Here is a 20,777-nt window from a genome sequence, read left to right on the forward strand (position 1 = left end):
AAGTCGCGCCATGTGCGCGCACTATTACTTAGAGACGAAGTAACAAAAATAACAACTAATCAAAACAATCTAAACCGCCCATAATATTCCTAATAACAATAATAAGCAAAACTCAAAGTACTAGATCATCTAGAGTAGTGGGCCACGATCATGAGATCCAATGATGGGATCCACATGATGATCGGGTCCACTCTAAGGAACCAAAACACGGTCTTCTAACTAGGAGGCCCTCCATGGATGTCGTCATCGATTCAGATCGATGGTAGGGCTCTCCAGCTCCTTGCGTACGTGCGTAGGGGGGTGTACGTGTGCGCAAGATGTCTCCATCAGAGGGCCACATGAAGGGAAATAATTTGGAGGGTGAGTATTACCCTGTATACTGTTTCCAATGTAGTCCACCTGAATCACAGATGAGGTTAAATTTTGGGTCCTTGGCCTAACATGGTGTGATGCACCCAGTGGTCGGGGTGGATTTCACATAAACATCACAACGGGCCACATGTGAGAATTTTTCAGCTCTGGACATGGTTGATGTCAATCAGCTTCTACATGAAAATCACCCAAAATCCACTTCAAGAATTAGTGGGCCCCACTGTGATATTTAAGTGAAATCCACCACGATTACCAGGTGTGTCACCCCATTTTAGCCATACGGCCCAAAAATCAACCCGGTCCATGATTCAGGTGGGCCATACGAAGGGAAACGATTGGGAGAGGGGCACCCACCCTTGATTTTACATGACTCACTGAGATGTTTATGAAAAATCCACCCCGACCATTAGATGTGTCATCCCAAATTAGGTCTACAACCAAAAAATTAGGTTGAAATGTGATTCAAGTGGGCCAAACCAAAGGAAACAGATGGAGAAGAGACGTCCACCCTTGATTTTTTCTCAAGGCCCGCTGTAATGATTATATGAACCATCCAACCATTAGATGTCAAACTAAATTTATGCTTAGGGACAAAAGATCAAGCCCAAAAGTAATTCAGCCAAGCGATATGAAGGGAAACAGCATCAAGGGTGAGTGTTGCCTTGTACACTGTTTCCAGTTGTGTGATCCACCGGAATCATGAATATGGCTGAATTTTAGGCCATGGGCCTAACATGGGGTGACGCAAATTGCTTCCAATGTGTGGTCCACTGGAATCACAAATGTGGCTAAATTTTAGGCCATGGGCCTAACAGGGGGTGACACACCTGGTGATTGGTGTGGATTCCACATAAACATCACAATGGGGCCATGTGAGAATTCATAGAATTCATTTGACGCCTACTTTAAAAATGGTGTGGTTTCACTACATCTGCCAAACACATTTTTTATTCCACCGTTTTCCATTTACATAGTGCTAACAATATTATGATTTAGATTCCAATTCATACGAAATACAAGATGCCAAACGACCCCGAAGAGTAACACCTTGCTAGTTCCCACTTATCTAGAACTGGACATGCTACTAAGTCATTCTTTAGTTGCAGGATCCTTCTAACTAGGTTGCAGGATGCTTCTAACTGGAGCCACTCCCGCTTCAAATGATGCTTTGAATTCACACTTCTGCTCTTGCTCCTGCTTCCTAGCCTTTATACTTACTAACATTTTAAACAAACGTTTTCCCGCTCCGCACCCAATTATATTGCCAATTCGTTTCACGCTTCGTACAACTATAAGTCATTATACCATTTCCATGCCCCAAAGTTGCTCCATTGATGTAGCAAACTCCTATTACCACTAATTGAGAGTATTATGTAGCTTTTTATGTTGATGGTCTTGTGAGTTTAGCCAGACATCGGATCCATGTTAGAGAGGCATCTAGACTTGTTAGTGGAGTGTGTGGCAATGTAGTACCTTGTGCACCAAGGAGCTCTAATCCAATAAGAGTACCCTGGCCCTTCCTTCAATAAAGATCTCTTGTTTTTTTCTCTTTGTTTAGTTTGTTTAACATGGTATCGTAGCGGATGAGATCTAGTTAATTTTATCTTTTCATTTTGTTATTCTTCATCCACTTCCAACCAATCTATTTATGGGGCCACCGGAAATACCTTCATGATCAACTGCCTCTTCAGCATCCTATTTTTTATTTTGCAACTTCCATTCTCATCTTGATCAATCCTCAAGTCGCTGCCATTGGTAGAAGCTCATTGTCATTGTAAGAATGGTCATCATCATTGTTGGGGATGCCCATCTTTGTGGTGGATCATTGCCCAAGTGACTTGGATCAGGGGCTGTGTTGAAGTTGGAGAGTAGAAAGCTAAGCCATGGATATTGATTGACATAATGCTCGACCCAACATGAGATAGAAGATTTCAACCTGGACTAAAGTTTTCCTTTTCCATTGATCATTTATTCCTTTTTGAGGCCTTTGTGATTGTTGTCATGTAGTTCACTCACCTGTAGAGTGTTACGCTTATGTCTTCACAATGTTGTTGTGGGTGTAGTCCTTCAACCATCACGACTATAGCTCACTCACTCAATGTCCAGTATTGCACTTGTGCCATTGAGAGGATTTTGTATGTGAATTACAATTTGATCGCTCGACAGTTATCGAATTTGGGCGGCCTACTATTCGAAAAGAAGATTGAATGATTATCAAAAGCTCAATCCAAACACAAGTTGCAATTGAAGATCTTGAATACCACACTGTTGAGTTTGAGGGGTGTGTTAAGAGTACCAACTCAACTTTTTAGTATGCCATGTTTTATGTTTATTGTCTTGTAAGTTTAGTCCCACATGATCAGATACATGTGGGAGAGTGGGTTGTAACTCCTTATCTCCATAAAGGGGCTCACGTCATCTAGTTTTGTGAGTGGAGTATGTAAGCCATGTAGTAACTTGTGCACCTAGGAGCTCTAATCTAGGAGTGCTGCACCATTCTTTTAATAGAAATCTCTTGTTTTTTATCTATTTAATCTGTCCAACACCACAAATAATGGCCAAACTCTCTACACGCTTCACAAGTAGATGTCTATGATTTAATCGTTGGACTCACTTTAACTTAGGTAGACACTTCCATTTGCAAGCCAAAATCTACCAAATGTCATCTTTGTTCCTCAAACATGTGCTAAAAAGACAGTGAAGGCTCTTTTTGTCTTACGATCAACAGAGAATAAGATAAAACATCCACGACAAATCTAGGACCAAAATTACCACCTCTTAAATCGCAAGTCCATAATTATACATAATGGTTTGTATACTTTTCCAAAATTTGGCTTTAGCTTTTGTATTAAATATGTGCCATTAAAAAGGAGGAAAAAATTTTGCACTTCTTCCACTGAGAAGCAACTTCCTCCCATGTTCCATGATATACAACAATGGTGGTAGTCGTTATGCGATACAGGGTTTGTTGACATTTGTATCTTGGTACCTAGCCAAAAAGAACCCACGCATCCAATGGCATAATTTCGCCACAACAGCCCTGCTTCAGTAGTTCTGCATTGAATGATAACATCATCATATCGCGCGACGAGGAAGCAGAAAACCAACAAGAGGCTCTCCACAAGCACAGAGACAATTGCGCCCAAGTGGAAAGGCCCTTGCCTCAAGGAGCCAGAAAAATCAAGTTCACTGGCCTAAAAATACCTCCAACACTCATTTCAAGACATGAATGTGTACAGAAGAGGTAAACACATAAAGACAAGTACACAAACGAATGAGGACTTGGACTCTTGGAACTTTAGGCGCAGATGTTCCTATGGTGGGCCTCACTTGCCTCTACATTTCCCCCCCTTTATTGGAAGGACCCTGCGCCATGCGCTAAGAATTCCAGCGAAAGAAATGGCCTTGCGCCATGAGCTAGGGCCTCCCAAATACAAGCTCCGACGTCATGCACTATTGAATCGATCTTTGTGCCTAGGTGCAAACCCATCAACAAAATCCACATGCAAGCATGAAGTACTCCTTTAGCCTATAAACGTGCTAACGACATAAACAGCCCACAATGAACCACTCACACATCCATGTCTCTAGACTAGGCGCGAACCCCTCTAGAGTCGGTGCCTAGCGCAAAGGGTCTCATCACCCAATGATGGGAGCTAGAGAGTCATTTTTTGCCCATCTTTGCCATGTGCGCACCTACGGTATTGTCAGGGCAATTACTCGTGTATGCTAAGCTATCGCGAGTCTCCTAGTTCCGAATACTCTAAATATAAAGAACCAACGACCAATAAATGCAATGTGCCATGCAGCAGAACACCTGCCTTGCTTGAGGGTTTTCCCCAGAAATGTAATTAAGGGCATGTGTCAGACCATAGCCCGGAATGTAAAAACTCTTAGACATTAATGAAAGTCACTCGACACAATTTTCTTTGGGTGCACGGCATGTAGCCATTCGCATGGTCTATAATTAGAGTCTGAACACTCGGTAATTCTCCAATGGAAGCAATAATTCCCTGATGTAATAAGAGGACCGTGAACTCCCCTTCCATTGGATATTGACTTTCTCACGCCTCACTGGCTAATCAGCTATCTAACACCATAGTGTCTCGTGGCCATACCCATGATGCCAACCAACGCAATATGAGATGCCTAACATCCAACAACTAATGGAAACGTTAAAACATTCTCTCCAAATCATAGAAATACATTTTATCTCAAACAAGGTTGTAACGCCCATTTAAAAATGACAAAAAGGGCCCATAATGGCCCTATAACGGCCATTAAAGGCCCATAACGGGCAGATACAGGCTTGAAATGGTCTGATGTGAGGCACATACATTTTCTTCCTATAGAAAAACTAAGATCGTTGTAGCATCGTTATGTCTATTATGGCCCATATCTGAACAGCCATAAGGCTGGCCATTACACACCATTACCATTATTGAATACCTTGCCATGTTCACCTCGCTCATCTCATTTTACCCACAAATACCCTCATCTCCTTCTTCCACCTTCACAACCCCATTTTACTATTATTAACACCAATATACGCCATCCTTCTTACAACCTACTTTATACTCTTCTAACATCCCATTCCCTCAATAAGGCCAATCCCTATTTTCTCTACCTCAACATCACAATCCACACCACCCTCAACATCAATCATTATTCAGGTACTACATGTGGCAATCAATCACGGGCCACAAGAGCACCATGATCACCTCCTCGACACTCATACGTCTCAAAAGCTCAAAGGTTGAAAGCCGTCAGTCTCCAGTCCATTCTGTTGGCCGAATTCACATGTTGAGAGTTCAACTACCTCCTCATTCAAGAGGGCACGTGTCAGGGATTCTCCCATCAGCAGCTCCAAATGCAACATGCTGAAGTTGTTGACATCGGAGAAAATGTGGAGGATAATGAGAGAAGAAAACTGTGAGGAGAATTTGCTTTTTGGTAGATGAAAGGCTGTCTAAACTTTTAATGGCATTCTTATAAAAATGAAAAGGCCAGAGTCAAACACAATGAAAAGACAAAAAACATTAACAAAATTACAGAATTGCCATTCAGTTGAATTGCTCTTAGTCCAGGCTTTCTTTTTCTTTCCTTTTTTTTTTTTTTTGTGGACGAAAATTTTAGTCCAGATATGTTTGGAGCTATTATCATGTGCTCCATCAAAATCCTATAGGGGTCATATGGCTCCCTGGAAAAGTACCCATCTGGAAATGGAATCCGTTAAGTGGGGGTAAATTCCTACCTTTGGGACCCTGGAAATGCTTAGAAACGATTTTTGTTGGAAACTGACTCCAGCTATTGTGTCGTTTTTGATTCGTCACCAGGCAGGCTTACAAATTTCAAGGAAAGGGATTGCTTCCCACCAGTCACTTTTTTTTAGAACTTTTTTTTATAATTAGTACCTGCACAGTAGAATTCCTGTCAATTTTTTCTCGAACCCAAACATGAAAAACAGACTCTCTTTCTCAGAGATTTTGATTCCTGGAAACTTTAGGCCCTTTTAAACTCTAGGTAGCCAAATGACCCCTTAATGAATTTGAATACAACATGGTCAGGTGACAGCTACAGCCCCTTTGGCAACAACAACCACAGGTGAGTTCATAGCTCACAGGCATTCATCTCTACATGATGCTCCCAAAATCTACTGAACTCACTAGCAAAATTAAATATAATACACTTGTGATGAAAGAGTAACATCATAAGTTCAACCACAGACCAATGACCGTTAAGAAGCATACCTCAGAAGGATTGCCATCAGCCCACTATACCCAATAATTGCTTGAAAGGCAGAAGAAATAATTATGGCCCCCTGTAGCTCCTTCATGATGTACTTAAAATTCTGCAATAAACTACGAATAGGGAGTCATTATTGCCACTCACAAAGAAGCAAATAAGAGAACAGCATTTATTAAAATAATATTGAACAGCACGATCATCATCATCTAAGCCTTATCCCAGCTTAATTTGTGGTCAGCTACACGAATCCTGTTCCACCATTACACACTATCAAGGACCATAGCCTCAGTTAATAAGTATATTTAAGTAGCAAGATAAGAAGTATACTAAATAACTAAAACACAAAATGTTTTATATTTGCAATCAGAATTTGCAGGAATAAGCATACAAAATCAAATGCTCATGTGAAATTGCTCACAGTAAGTCATTCTAATTGGTTTATTTAAAACCAACTTAATTAGGCTCAGCATCCAGCTGATGGAACTATTACTTCCTCTATTTTTCAATTATCAACAATGCATTATCTGCTAGTAATCAAGACAAGGTCTTTCGGTCTATGTCGCAAATGATGTGGTGCTAGTTGAAGAAAACAAATACGAGGTGGATGCAACTTCAGTAGTAATATTTAAAACCAACTTAATTAGGCTCAGCATTCAGCTGATGGAACTATTAGTTCCTCTATTTTTCAATTATCAACAATGCATTATCTGCTAGTAATCAAGACAAGGTCTTTCGGTCTATGTCGCAAATGATGTGGTGCTAGTTGAAGAAAACAAATACGAGGTGGATGCAACTTCAGTAGTAATATTTGGAATCAAACTCCAGTAGTAGTTACAGAGGCAAGGCTTTAGTTAAAATCAACACCCAACGGATTCCTCAAAGTGACATATTTTATTACGTATATTTCCAATAGAAATAGAGCTGCATGGATTAAGTAGAGATGTGCCTCTAGAGTGTTGTGTGAATGGCACACACCAATGAAACTAAAGGGAAAATTTTAAAGATAACTATGCTATATGGGTGGTGCAGCCAAAAGGTTGGCGTTGATCACATTGCTAGATTGTTCGGTCTATCCGTTGAGCACCACATGTCTAAGGGGCCATAACATAAGCTTCGGTAGTTTGTTTTGGTATTTAAATGGTTGTCAGACTTACAAGTAGTGGATTATTCGGGTGGGCCCACAAGGTTCACACATGTGATAGTGACTTGTGACACTTTGTTTAGAAGGCTTTCCTTCAACAACTCCAACCGGTGGAGGGATTGGATTTTCAATATAAACGAGCCATATGGTTAAATAGGGGTCGTTTCAAAGCCTTTCCTTCAACAATTCCAATCGGTGTGGGGATTGGATTTTCAATATAAAAGAGCCACATTGTTAAATAGGGATGGTTTCACTTCATATAATGTATCCTTGATGTGAGATGATATGGCAGAGATGGAAGAACCATTACCTGGTGGAGACATTTCTCCACAACACATGGCAGGCTGATGTATGAGTCGGGGTTGTCCATCGAATGGATCCTGTCATGAATGGTGTTGTTAAAATCACACCTTTAGACAACCCAGTCTATTGGTTTCTTCACTTTCCTATATTGAATATTTCAATGTTTACCACTTTTTTTCTGCGATTAATTCGAAGGTCACTGATCAGATTGATGGTACCTAATAATAAGTGGCCTTCCCATGTGTGCTGCAAAGAGCAGCTGGCTCTACCATATCCCAGTTCTTCCAGCTCCACTTCATCATCTCCCAGGTATAAGGACCCTACATCAAGTCTAGGTCTCTTATTTGGACTCACTAGAGTCCAATTCAGAAGTAAATGGTGGTCCAAGTGTCACCTGACATAAATTCACTTACCTATGCACACATGGACACATATCCAAAGAGATGTTTCACGAAGAGAAACACACAAGAGATATTTAAGATCGCCAATCCTCAATGCTTCAGGTCCGAAAACACGGACTACGTGTCAATGAATTTGAAGTCCTTACCATTGACAAGTCCCATCCACCAGCCTCAATAGAACAATAGATTACAGCCTGGACTCACGAAGAATGGAAATTTGAAGAAAGAAAGGGACACAGAGTGACCTTAACAATCAGATCATTGGCCCACCCAGAATGCCATAGTCATGGCATTATTATTCCAATCTTCATCTAAGCTATCGGTGCTAAGACCAGATCTTGTAATCTCTTGAGGGTCGACTCCTCTTTGATTAGCTACATCACTTATGAATCATTTGGCATAGTTAGTGTTTAAGTTGTCGGCGAAATTATCGAATTATCACTGATAATTTCTTTGTTGCCGGCTCAATGAAACCATTAACCACAAATACCGTTTCTCTTTTGCGAGATTTCGCCGATATTTTTGTCGATTATCGGTGAAAAAATCGAGTGAGGACCCAGCATAAATACTGGAAAATTAAAAAATAATAATAATAGAAAGTCATTTTGGGCACCTTGCAAAGAGTTTCGGTAGAGCATTCGGTGGTTGGATCAAGGATCTACAGGGCTGGTCTTCAAAAGAATGAAATAACGTAAAATGAAAAATAAAAAATAAAATAAAATAATCTTTAATTTCAGGGATTTATGAGATTTCGGTGAGTAGTGGATAGTAATCTTGATGGGATTATCTGTCGAAAATTCCCCCAATGGCTACTTTGCAGGAAAGAATCTCTGAATTTTGAGTTTCCCTAGAGAAGATGCTTATGAACATCGTTTTAGGGTTTGAAGAAAAAAAAAAATTCAGGGTTCGTTTCCACTTTCCCTTTTATTTACGCCTTCCAGACGCAACTTAAGTTGCGACTTTCGAATCATGTAATGCGTCATGTGTGTGACTCTGTGGGCCCACCTCAATGCATGCATTGTATATCTAGGCTGTCCATTTGTTTTGCATGTCATTTTAGGGCATGGGTTGAAAAAAGAAGCAAATTCGGATCTCATGTGGATCACACTGTAAGAAACAATGGTCACTAAACATCCACGAGTCCACCGTAATGTTTATTTGCCATCTAAGTTGTTCATAAGGTCACATAGACCTAGATGAAGGGGAAACACAAACATCAGCTTGATCCAAAACCTTTATGGCCCACAAAAAGTTTTTAATGGTCAATGACTATTGTTTCTCGTTGTGTGGTCAATGGTCCACCTGAGATTTGGATATGCTTCATTTTTCAACCCATGCCCTAAAATGAGCTAGCAAAATGAATGGACGGCATAGATATACAACACGTACATTGAGGTGGGGACCCCACGGCTAGGTTGCACCCACATCGCTAGTTCAAGGGGCCACATAAAGCCTGCTACAGGAACTTCCTGCAACGAGAAGCTAGTTTGAGGCCGTGGGGCCCACCATGATGTTTGTCAGAAATCCACCCTATCCATCTGTCTTGCCACATCATCTTTAGGAAATGGGCCCAAAAACTGAGGCAAATCCAAAACTCAAGTGGGTTGCATGACAAGAAGACATGGGTAGGGAAAGGCCTACCGTTAAAACCTCCCTGGGCTCCACTGCGATGCTTATATGCCATCCAAACCATTCACAAGGCCACTCCTACTGGGATGAACTAAAAACACTAATATTAACTTGATTAAAAACTTTTGTGGCCCTGTGAATGTTTCAACGATGGACGTTCAATATGATCTGGAAAAACGGAGGGTAGAGGTGGATTTCTCATAAACATCATAGTGGACCCCACCTAGCTTCCTGTGCTTTCATATGCAATCCGCATCCTAGCTAATCACATTGTGGAAAATCATGCTTGATGCGCAAGCACTCATAAATTGTACATGTGACACATCACATGTAAAATGTATTAATTTCAATTGTACACGTGAGCAACCCTCTCTAGCCAACTCACAATCCGAAGACATTGATTGAACAATCATAGCCTCAAAATGTATCAATTGCCTGTGCTTTCGCAGGCAATCCGCATCCTAGTCACATGTAAAATGTATTAATTTCAATTGTACACGTGAGCAACCCTCTCTAGCCAACTCACAATCCAAAGGACATTGATCAAATAACCATAGCCTCTGATTTGTGGATGCTTGTTTATGATAATAGGACCATTGGATTTCTTTTATATTAATTGTCCAATAGGTGTCCGCCAATCTGATACTTCAGTTTGGATTTATGATATAACTACACTAGGTACCATAGTTTGGAGTTTGGACTTTGGATGTTTAATTTGACTACTTGTGTGCCATGTGCACAATTTCTTAGTGTCTACTTATAAAATTTCTTTTTATATATTTTTAAAAATAAAAATAAATATGCTTTTGGGATATAATCAATTATTCATTTCTTTCTTTAGATGGGGCCCATTGAGGCCCATTTAATTATATGATGAGGATGTGCTGACCTAAAGTCACCCATTAGGATCCATTGGGGCCATTTAAAGGAAAAAAAATGATTAAATTAATTATTTTTAACTTTTGGATTTATTTCAAAATATTTTTGAAAAATAAATTAATGATATCTATAACCAAAAAAAAAAAAAAAAAAACCACAATTAAAAAATCTATTTGTATGGATTATGTTGTGAATGGTTGGATTGATGGGTAGATGACATGGATGGGAGGATGGATGGATTGGATGGATTAAGGGATGGATTGATGGATGGATTAAGAGGTTGGATGGATGGATGTGTTAGAAGGTTGGATGGATGGATAGGTGGGCGGGTTAGATGGATGGATGGTTGGATGGATGGATGGGTGGGTGGGTTCAATGGAATGGATGGATGGATGGATGGATTGGACAGTTGGATGGATGGATGGATGAAATGATTGGAAGGATGGTTGGATGGATGGAAACTTATTATGGATGCATTCTTTTTGTAATCTTTTTATTCCCAAATATGAAAAAATGTATATTTAGGCATCTCTTGAAGTTTCATTGAAAAATTCCATTGCTTTCCCTATGGTTCCCCGTTCTCCCCGCATTTTCAATTATCAACGATATTTTTGATTATCGACAATATTATCGACCATAACAATATTGTTTCCTCATCTCCAGCCAACGAAACTTGTAGCGATACCGAAAACTCAAACACTAGGCATAGTAATCCTCTATCCATCCTAAGTATCTCATCCCAAATGCCTTATCAATTTTGTTGTTGAGCTTTTTTGCACATCGGGGATTCGTAAGCTTTTTGCCCATCAGGGATTCGTAAGGCATATGTCTTAATTGTCTTTCTTTACAATGCTAGGATTTTTGAAATGCAACATAAAAATAAATGTTTTGAAAAATCCAAATTTTTATTTTATAACCCTATGAATCCCATTCAGATAATCAAGTTTCTAAAAACAAAAATAAGTCCAATGGCTAGGATTTACCTTATCAACGTTGTCGATGAACTATTAACCTTTGGAGTAGGGCCAAGGGAAATGCAAAATCCATCCACACAGTGGACCCCACACATATGGAACATGTGATGTAACCAATGATTTCAATATCGATAATATCAATCAAAATTATCGATATCACATGTGAGCAATACGAAACCGAGCTTAAATTCATTTTCTTCCCTGTATCCCGCGATGCGATATTTCCCACAATATACATTGCGATATTTTGAAAATACAGCAATTATAAACTCTTTTGTATCATTGATACCATCCTCAACCCTCTTCGCAAAATTTTAGAAAATTCTCAAAAAATCATTTTTTTGTCAAACTTTTTACTTCGGTTACCTACCTAAGGTGATTTTGACCACTCGCTTTCAATTATTTGGAGAGAAAATGGGAATTGGGTGTGGAAATCAAAATCGGAGAAGGTGCAATACCAGAAACGAAATCGATGCATTTTTTTCAAATTTGAACATATTTTTTCTTATTTAAATCCAATTGAAATCAATGGAATGAAGTTCATAATCCATGACTTTGCATGTTTTGTAAGCTCAATCATAGATTTTGGCCTCCGATTTTTTGACTTTCATACATGTCTTCTATGATCCATAAATTATATATGAGCTAATTTTGAATATAATTGTATCACTTCTATCAAACAGTGCATAGCTTAGGTCCTATACAAAGGTAACTTACTATGTGCACTTTTGTTTTAGATCTTCTGAGTTCTAAGTGTATGATAATGTCTTTTCCAACATCCCTTGAAATTTCATTGCAAAATTCAACCAATTTCCCAATGTTTCCCAAAAACGTGATAAATTACGCGATATTTTACATGCGATACCTGATATGTTTCTATATCCCAAGGGTGTGATACTGAAAACACTGAATGTAATGGAGGAAGGAACAAGATGAGAATCTCTCTCTCTCTCTCTCTCTCTCTCTGTGCGTGTGTGTGTGTGCAGGTGACAACCAGGGGGAGGGAACATCCAAGGCTTCTTTTTAGGGCTTCTCAGCCTCTAGGATAAGATTCATATATAAGGAGGAATTAGAGTTTCAAGAAGACACTAGTTATGGTACTCTACCACCATATAGTCTTCCATATACCCCACTGCATTGGAAATCTATGATATTGCCTTATCCCATGCACTCATATCTAATCTGATCCCTCCACTATCATGGCCATCCACCATAGACCTAATGCCCATGCAAATTAAGTGGTGAACCCTCATGCAATCAAAACCATTTTAACAATTAAAACAAAAGTTTAACGATAGAAAATATTTTTAAAACATTTTAAAAGTATTTTAGTGTTAGGCCCGACAAAAAAACCACTTAATGAACATCTGATCACCACGATCTAAGCCACAAACGAATGAATTCCTAAGAAAGTAGTGGATCCATTGTCGGCTCATGTGAGTCTCTCAACCAGTGTTTTTGGTATCGAAAACATATCCGCAATCACATGGGAAATATCACATACATCGCGTAGCGTAATACCGTTTTTGGAAACATTGGGAAAATGGTTGGATTTTTCAATGAGACTTCAAAGGATGTTAAAAAAGACATTAGTACACACTTAGAACTCAAAAATCACCAAAAAAACAAAAAACAAAACAAAACAAAACAAAAAACAAGTACACATGATAGGTTTCCTTTATATAGGGTCTTAAAGTATGAATTATCTGACAGAGGTGACGCAACCATATTCAAAATCAATTCATATAGTTTAAATCTTAGAAGACATGAAAACACAACCAATGCACTCGAAAACCATATCTGCATACAGTGCAATTATTTAAAAACAATATTAAATTAGTTTCTCTAATTTTTTTTAAATAATTAAATTTTGATATTTTTAAGTTTTAAAATATATATATATATATACTCTTTTTAAAAATTCCAAAAAGTTCCATCAATCCGTAGGTAAACCTCCAAGAACTCTCACATGATTTTTCCACACTAAGTGCAAGTTAAATGGGTGATATTGGAATTCTCCAAATTCCCCCTTTTCCCCAAATTTGAAAATCGAAGGTTTAAATCCATGATTCAGCATACAAAACACGCAAAATCTTGGATATCATTCCACAAATTCCAAACAATTTAAACAAGAGAAAACTGTTTAAAATAGCAAAAACTCACCAATTGGGTTTTTGGTACCATACGCTCTCCGATCTCGATTTCCGCATCGAAATCCCCTTCTCTCCAAGGTCCAAAACCTCGTGAGCTATTAGAACAAGGTCCAAAACATGTTGCCCCTTCACAAACACCCCTTGTGAGAGTGAGAAAACCGATCCCAATACACATTGGAGTCTTGAAAGTCATACTTTTGCCAATATCTTGTAAGCGTCGCCGATCAAGGTGATTGGTTTAAAATGTAAAAGACAAGATGCACCCTCTTTTTACAAATAAGGGAGATTAGGGATGCACCCAACTCTTTCAAAATATTTAATGAATACTTACGTATAGCAAGCTGCAGCCTGTTGCCACTTGCCACGTGGAGAGAAGATCACAGAGGTCTTTGACCTTGCACCGCTTCCATGATGGCTTGTAAATGACAATGGTTGTGATTTCAACCACGTGGTTGACACTAAGGGATGATGTGTATTACGAGGGCATTCTTCTAATATGTACTATGAGGGTATTCTTGTAATCTGTAATTCTACAAGTTTTTTTGGTAGTGAATTTTTTAGATAGGCTTGAGAAGATCTTTATAATATCTCTAGATGAGTTTGAGAAGATTTCTAAAAGCTTCTCTGGTACTAAATTTGTGTATTCAGTCATCTTTATTCAATCAAAAAAATCACTTATATTCCTTGGAGGTTTTTCATGCTATTAGAGCGGGTCCTCTAACCCATCTCTCTTCTTCCCCTTGTATCATTCACAATATGTCAATCTCTAGTAATGACACCTACTAATTGCATTCTCGCATATCATTTTATTCCCCTTTCCTTCCTTTCTATCTCTACTTCCCCAATCTCTTTCTTTAAGTTTATACTCAAAATCTTAGTCTCTTCCATCCAAAAAGAAAGATCCCTCTCTCGTAAACCACAAGAAAACCCGATCCCAACACTAAACCTTCTTTTCTTGCCCTCTTCATTTCTTTCCCACTCAATCAGCTGCCGCTCAGCCCCCATCACTACAGCGATAGTCATGGCCTTCTTTCCACATGGTCAAGGTCTCGGTTTTTGGTAGCTCTCGGTGCCTCAAGTGGACTTGGGTATTTTCCATGTTTGAGGCTCTAAAACCCCTTTGGGCTTTTGTATATATATGCACCAAACCATGTCACAATGCCATGTGTTTACAACTCCTTTCCATCTTTCCCCGGCATAGTTATGCACCAACTAAAATGCCCACGTAGTGGTATCCCATGGAAACATCTAAGGGTCTGTTTGGATTTATAGAAAGGGTGGGAAAGGAAATTGTATTTCTCGAGAAACCTTATTTCCAAGAAAGTACGGGAAAGGAAATATTATTTCTCATGTTTGTTTTTCAACAACATTTTTTTGAGAAAATTGAGGTTTATTTTCATATCATACGTTTGAAAAAATAAATTTTTCTTGAGAAATTCTCTTGTTGCAATTTCAAGTCTTAAAGATTTAGGAAGCAATGTGAGCCTCACCCTAAGGGCACTTGATCAACGGCTTAGATGGAATATTTGGTATCCACATACAAACATATGTCCATCCTGTCCACAACTCCACATAGATTCTTGTGGATAGGCCCACTTAAGTTGTGCATCAGGCTGATTTTTTGTCCTAGTGCCTAACATTGAGGGACGATCCTAATGTACGGGGTGGATTTGACATAGAGAACGTGGTGGAATGATGCTGATGTAAGAAGTGGATTTGACATAGAGAACATGGTGATCCGCTCCCTATTTAAGTCGGATACGATAGTGATCCTTCCATTCCACCTTGGTAGTGGAAAATATCTATGGGCCCAACCATGATGCACGTGTTTTATCCAGCCGTCCATCCATTTTGCCAACTCATTTTAGGGCATTAGCAAAAAAATGAAGCATATCCAAATATGAGGTGGACCATGCTATGGGAAACAAAGGTGGTTGAACGACCACCATTAAAAACTTTCTAGGGCCCACCATAATGTGTAGTTGCCATCCAACTTGTTGATTCACTCACAGACCTTTACAAAGGGAAAACACAAATATCAGCTTAATTCAAACTTTTGTGGCCCCATAGAAGTTTTTAGTGGTGGGTATTTAATCACCATTGTTTACTATGTGTGGTCCACTTGAGATTTTGATCTGCCTCATTTTTCGGATCATACCCTAAAATGAGCTGAAAAAATGGATGAACGGCATGGATAAAACACATACATCATGATGGCCCATTTTATAGCTCCCACCTACACCACGTGCATACAAAGGACTCACTGATGAATCGAATTCCTAGAAAACATGGAAGGATTAGCTACCACAATGGCCTCACTCGAGATGGTGAGGACTTTACCGTGGGGCCCACCTTGATGTTATTCTATATCCATGTCGTCCATTTGTTTTTTCAGATCATTTTAGGGCATGATCCCGAACATGAAACAGATCAAAATCTCAAGTGGACCATACCATAAGAAACAGTGGTGACTAATCATTAAAAACTTCCTGCGGGCCATAAAAGTTTTGGATCATGGTGATATTTTTTTCTATCTTCATCCAAGATTGTGTGACGTTATCAACAATTCAGATGGAAAGTAAACATTACAGTGGACCCTAGGAAGTTTCAATCATGGGGCATTCAATCACCATTGTTTCTTATAGTATGGTCCACCTGAGATTTGGATCTACTTCATTTTTGGGTTCATGTACTAAAATGATTTGGAAAAATGGATGGACAGCATGGATCTAGGATACATGCATCAAGGTGGGCCCATGGTAAGGGCCACACCGTCTTGGGTGAGGCATGCAGCACCTAATTGGCTATCGAGAAATCGTAGGAAAGGAAATGTAATTTCTCAGATGTCTAGGTGAGAAAATAAAAGGGCAATGTTAGCCGCGTGAGAAATTGAATTTTCTTTCCTTTCCTATGATTTTGGTGTTTACAAACAACAAAAAGATAGTTTCTCGAGAAACCCTGTTTCCTTTCCCACCATTTCACTGAATCCAAACAGTTAAGGTTCCCACTCCATAATGTGGAATCTTATTTCCTGAATAGGTTCTTCACCCTTTCAACATGGTAAACCATGTTTTACTACCCAAAGGGGGGGCAGACGTGGCATGCTCTAGGATTCAACCATTTAATGAAGATCACAAATATGGCGATATGCCTGCAGGCTACATTGTAATGGGTAGAGTGGGCAGTACCACAATCTGTTATTCTAGCCTTGAAGACTGCAGATGTCATTGGAGAATGGACTAAAAGGGATCTCTCATGGACTTTTTACCCTTCTTTCAAACTAATTAACTCATCTCCTCCTAGTCTCCAGAGTTAAGTCCCAACTCACCAAGACAGCTTTAAGCAAAGGAATTCCTTTTCCAGGTAAGATGCTCAGACTCATTGATTCATCTCCTCCTAGTCTCCAAAATTAGTCCCAACTTACAATGATAGCTTAGGAAGAGGAATCCCTTCTCCAGGCAAGATGCTCAGACTCATTAATTCATCTCCTCATAGTCTCCAGACTTAAGTTCTAACTTACCATAACAGCTTAGGGAGAGGAATCCCTTCTCTAGGTAAGACGCCTTTCCCACTCTTCTATTTTCTTCTGAGTCCTCGATAGCTTGAACTGCGCGGGACTTGTTGTCCCTCCATGTCCCCCTTCTGAGTCACTCAATGGTTTGAATTGCAAGGGACTTGATGCCCCTCCATATCCAAACAAACGAAAAGAAGAAGAAGAAGAAGAAGAAGAAGAAAACCATCCTTGCCAAATTAGCAACCTCCCAGAAGACAAAACACAGATAAGCATTTGTGTGATTGTTTGACAAAATGCTTAATTTATTATTTTTCATCAAATCTCGATTGTGTAGACATGTGGTTTATGCTATGACATAAATTTTGCTAACCCAAACACCTCCACAAATTACCCTTTGCATTTAAAGGCACAAAGATCAGCTCAAAAATATCTAAGGATTTTATAATTTCCATCATCCAATATCTAGACGTGACAAACATATCACAATGACTAACCTCATGTCAGATGCTGAAAGCACTGGATCTTACAAGTCAATTGTTTTCAACAAAGACATATAACTGCTTACTCTTCCAACAGAAGGACAAAAAACTAACGAAATTAACAGTAATGTATCCGCCCTAAATGGCACATAACAGCAAAACAGATAAATCCTACAGAATTCTAATAACATGGTACATAGGATAGGATGCTTTTGGCATTAAATTGAATATATGCACTCAAAGCATGCCACAACACACGCACATGCACACACACACACAAAATATATATATATATACAGTAACATGATCACATGAAAAGAAATATACATAAACGGATCATAAAACTGAAACAGCAAGATGGGAGACAAGACACCTACATTCCCATTCAATGTTAGGAACTCAGGCGAATGTATTAGTGCCAGTGCAGGAGCCAGATACACATATGATGGGCCCTGTATCAATGGCAACCTGGATCCAAAAAGCGTGTGCAAGAGCGTCGTCAACCCCGATACAAATAGCACGGTCGACACCACCTTGGCAGTATCCTCCTGTCATTCCACCTATTAGCTCCAACATCAAAATTTCTACCTCAAACTATCAGTGAACGATCCTGTGATACAACTCCAGACTAATCCTTTGCATGGAATAACAGACCTCACGATCCCCACCTTTGAGGTACACATCTTTTTTGTTGAAAACTCCAAACTTCTATTACAAATTACCAGGGACTGATGCGAAATCCTTAACTGGATGGTGTGCCCGACCTGTCATGCAGGAGGGCGATGGAATCAGGTGAGGTCCATTATGGGTTGCAATAACCCCCCACCCCATCACCCCAATAGGATGATTCAGCTGTCTGGCAACGGGCCAGCAACATGGATTGTTGGATCTGAAAATTCATGGATGTTTGATCTAATCATCCATTTTGCAGGCTCTTGAACTCGCAAACTGGGATAACACAATCAGGGTGGAGAGAAGGAAATGGGGCAATGCCATCCATAGCACGCTTAACAATCCAACAGTCCATGATGTACAAAGGTGGGATCCGCTGCCAATGCAAAGGACTTTGCACTAAAAGTTAGAGTGAAATCCTATTACCAACCCAAAATTCAATTGAAAATATCAATATACATAAGAGAAATGCTCACAGGAGTGCCGCCCATTGCCGGAACTATAACAAGCGGAATCAGAATCAAAGATCCAAACATCGAAATGTAATGCTGGAATCCAAATAATCCGATCGAAACTGAAAATTCACAAATTAATAAAATCATAAACCAAACACCATAAAAAGTGATATTTTTTCCAACAAAGCAATCAATCTGTTCCAGAATTAGTTAATTTAATTGATTGATTCCAAAAGCTTACCAAGGCCAGGAGTATCTCTGAGTTCATACTTCATATGAGAGTGTCGGGCCGTGAACCCTTCATCATCATGCGAATGCGGCAACATATCAACAACCTCTGCATCCTGGCTAGGCTTTGGTTGTAATGGAGTGGGATCGGACCGGACCGGACCGTTCATTCCAGGAGCGCCTCCATCCGACTCCCTCTTCTTCTTCACCGTCACTGCTTGATCTCTATCCAACGGCTGCTGCGCCGGCATTCTTTCCTTCTCCGAGCTGACTCCGTTTGCTGGGCGACCCGATTCCAGATCCGGGGGGAGTTCCGGCTCCTTCGGCTTCACGGTGGCGACAATCCGGCCTGAATCTCCGGCGGTCGTCTCGCCGGAGAGGTGGGGCCTGAAGCCGGTCCTCTTCGCCCACGACGCTGGCGGCATTGAAGGCGGAGGGTCGGCGGGTGGCGCCGGCGGCCAGGGGCCAGGTCGGGGGCGCTGCTTTGGAGCGTCAGAGCTGGACATTTTGGAGGGGAAAGGGACCAGTTTTAAAGAAGCATTAAATAGATGTGAGGAATGAGAGTAGATCTCAGCTCTGGTTAGGGTTTTGGAGAGGTTTTTGGAAGAGAGAGAGAGAGAGAGAGAGAGTGAGGAAAATCCGTTTCGCCGCGGAGTATTCGGATGATGCAATGCGAGAGAAGAAGGCGAGTTCATTTCGCGTATGTCGCAATTGATAACGGCCATTATGTGTCGCCCCCACTGGAGCCCACATGCTAAAATATTCCTATGATTGGAACCATAGATGTTGTACATGCTATAATCAAAGGGCAAAAGGAATAAAAACTACTTGAATTTGAGATACCTTCCATCATTTCGTATAGATTAAATTAAAACATTGAAAGGACCACTTTCGATGTTGAAATTCAGCTCCAGAAATACATTATCGTGATCGATTTTTGAAGTTTTAATATCATACAATATCTCATTGATGAAACTATATAGATGATGAACGGTTATGATCATCTGAAAATCTCTTCTTGTAGGCCCCAAGGGGCGACATATTATGAAAACTCTCAGTCGCGATATAGGTAAAACGAACTCGAGAGTGACAGTAGCACTACTACATGCGTTTGTTTGGGAGACAAGACTCTGGTGACGAGCAATGCATGTCCCGATTTCTCCAATCTTCAAGCGCATAGCGCATACTCCCCACACGCGCCCAATTGGACTGCGTGTCTTGGATCTGTAACGTTAGTTCGTAATATGGTTTATCTAGGGCTTGTATTCCATTCTAACAAGTAAGGATGGAAAATTAGTAGGATGGACAACAAATGTACGATGAATTTAGACCGTTGGTTGTTATTTTTATAAACCATCCGTTTCTTAATATACGTCGTTCCCACCTTATGAACGGACGAGCTTGTTTTAGGTCTAGAGAATAGCAATAGCCGTGACCACCATTAACGGTACGGATGTAGTACCCATATGAGACGTTGCCATTTGCATGCACGTTTATGCTCGGCGTTTGATGATACGTTTCAGGTCTTCTTCTTGGTTTTTCTTTTTCCTATGAGGCTTGAGGATTTGGGGAGTGGATTAGGTGAGACCGGGGACTCACCCATGACCGCGCGGCCCTTACTGTGGGGCCCACCTTGATGTATGTATTTTATATCCACGCCGCCCATCCGTTTTTTCAGATTATTTTAGGAAATTTTCCCAAAAATAAAGCAGATCAGGAGGACTATACCACAGAAACAGTGGTGATTGACCAGCCTACCATTAATAATCTCTTTGATGATGTTTGTTGGAACAGTACTGTTGGATTTTTTTCATTTTTAACCGTCGCAT

General features: G+C 40.0%; 1 protein-coding gene across 3 annotated transcripts in view; it reads right to left on the minus strand.

Annotated features, from left to right (window-relative positions):
* LOC131234351 (nucleobase-ascorbate transporter 12-like) overlaps positions 1–19,616 on the minus strand; it is a 68,111-nt gene extending 48,495 nt beyond the window's left edge. For 2 of the 3 annotated variants that reach the window (XM_058231168.1, XM_058231167.1), the window contains exons 1-4: positions 18,962–19,616; positions 18,742–18,839; positions 17,971–18,141; positions 6,123–6,223 (exon numbers count right to left, since the gene is read on the minus strand). In XM_058231168.1, coding sequence (XP_058087151.1) covers positions 6,123–6,223; positions 17,971–18,141; positions 18,742–18,839; positions 18,962–19,454 — 863 coding nt within the window. In that variant the 5' untranslated portion in view covers positions 19,455–19,616. The remainder of the gene's footprint in view (positions 1–6,122; positions 6,224–17,970; positions 18,142–18,741; positions 18,840–18,961) is intronic. The other variant, XM_058231169.1, reaches the window with a different exon arrangement.
* Positions 19,617–20,777: the final 1,161 nt, after the last annotated feature.

The sequence above is a fragment of the Magnolia sinica genome, chromosome 19 (assembly GCF_029962835.1).
Source record: "Magnolia sinica isolate HGM2019 chromosome 19, MsV1, whole genome shotgun sequence".
NCBI lineage: Eukaryota > Viridiplantae > Streptophyta > Magnoliopsida > Magnoliales > Magnoliaceae > Magnolia > Magnolia sinica.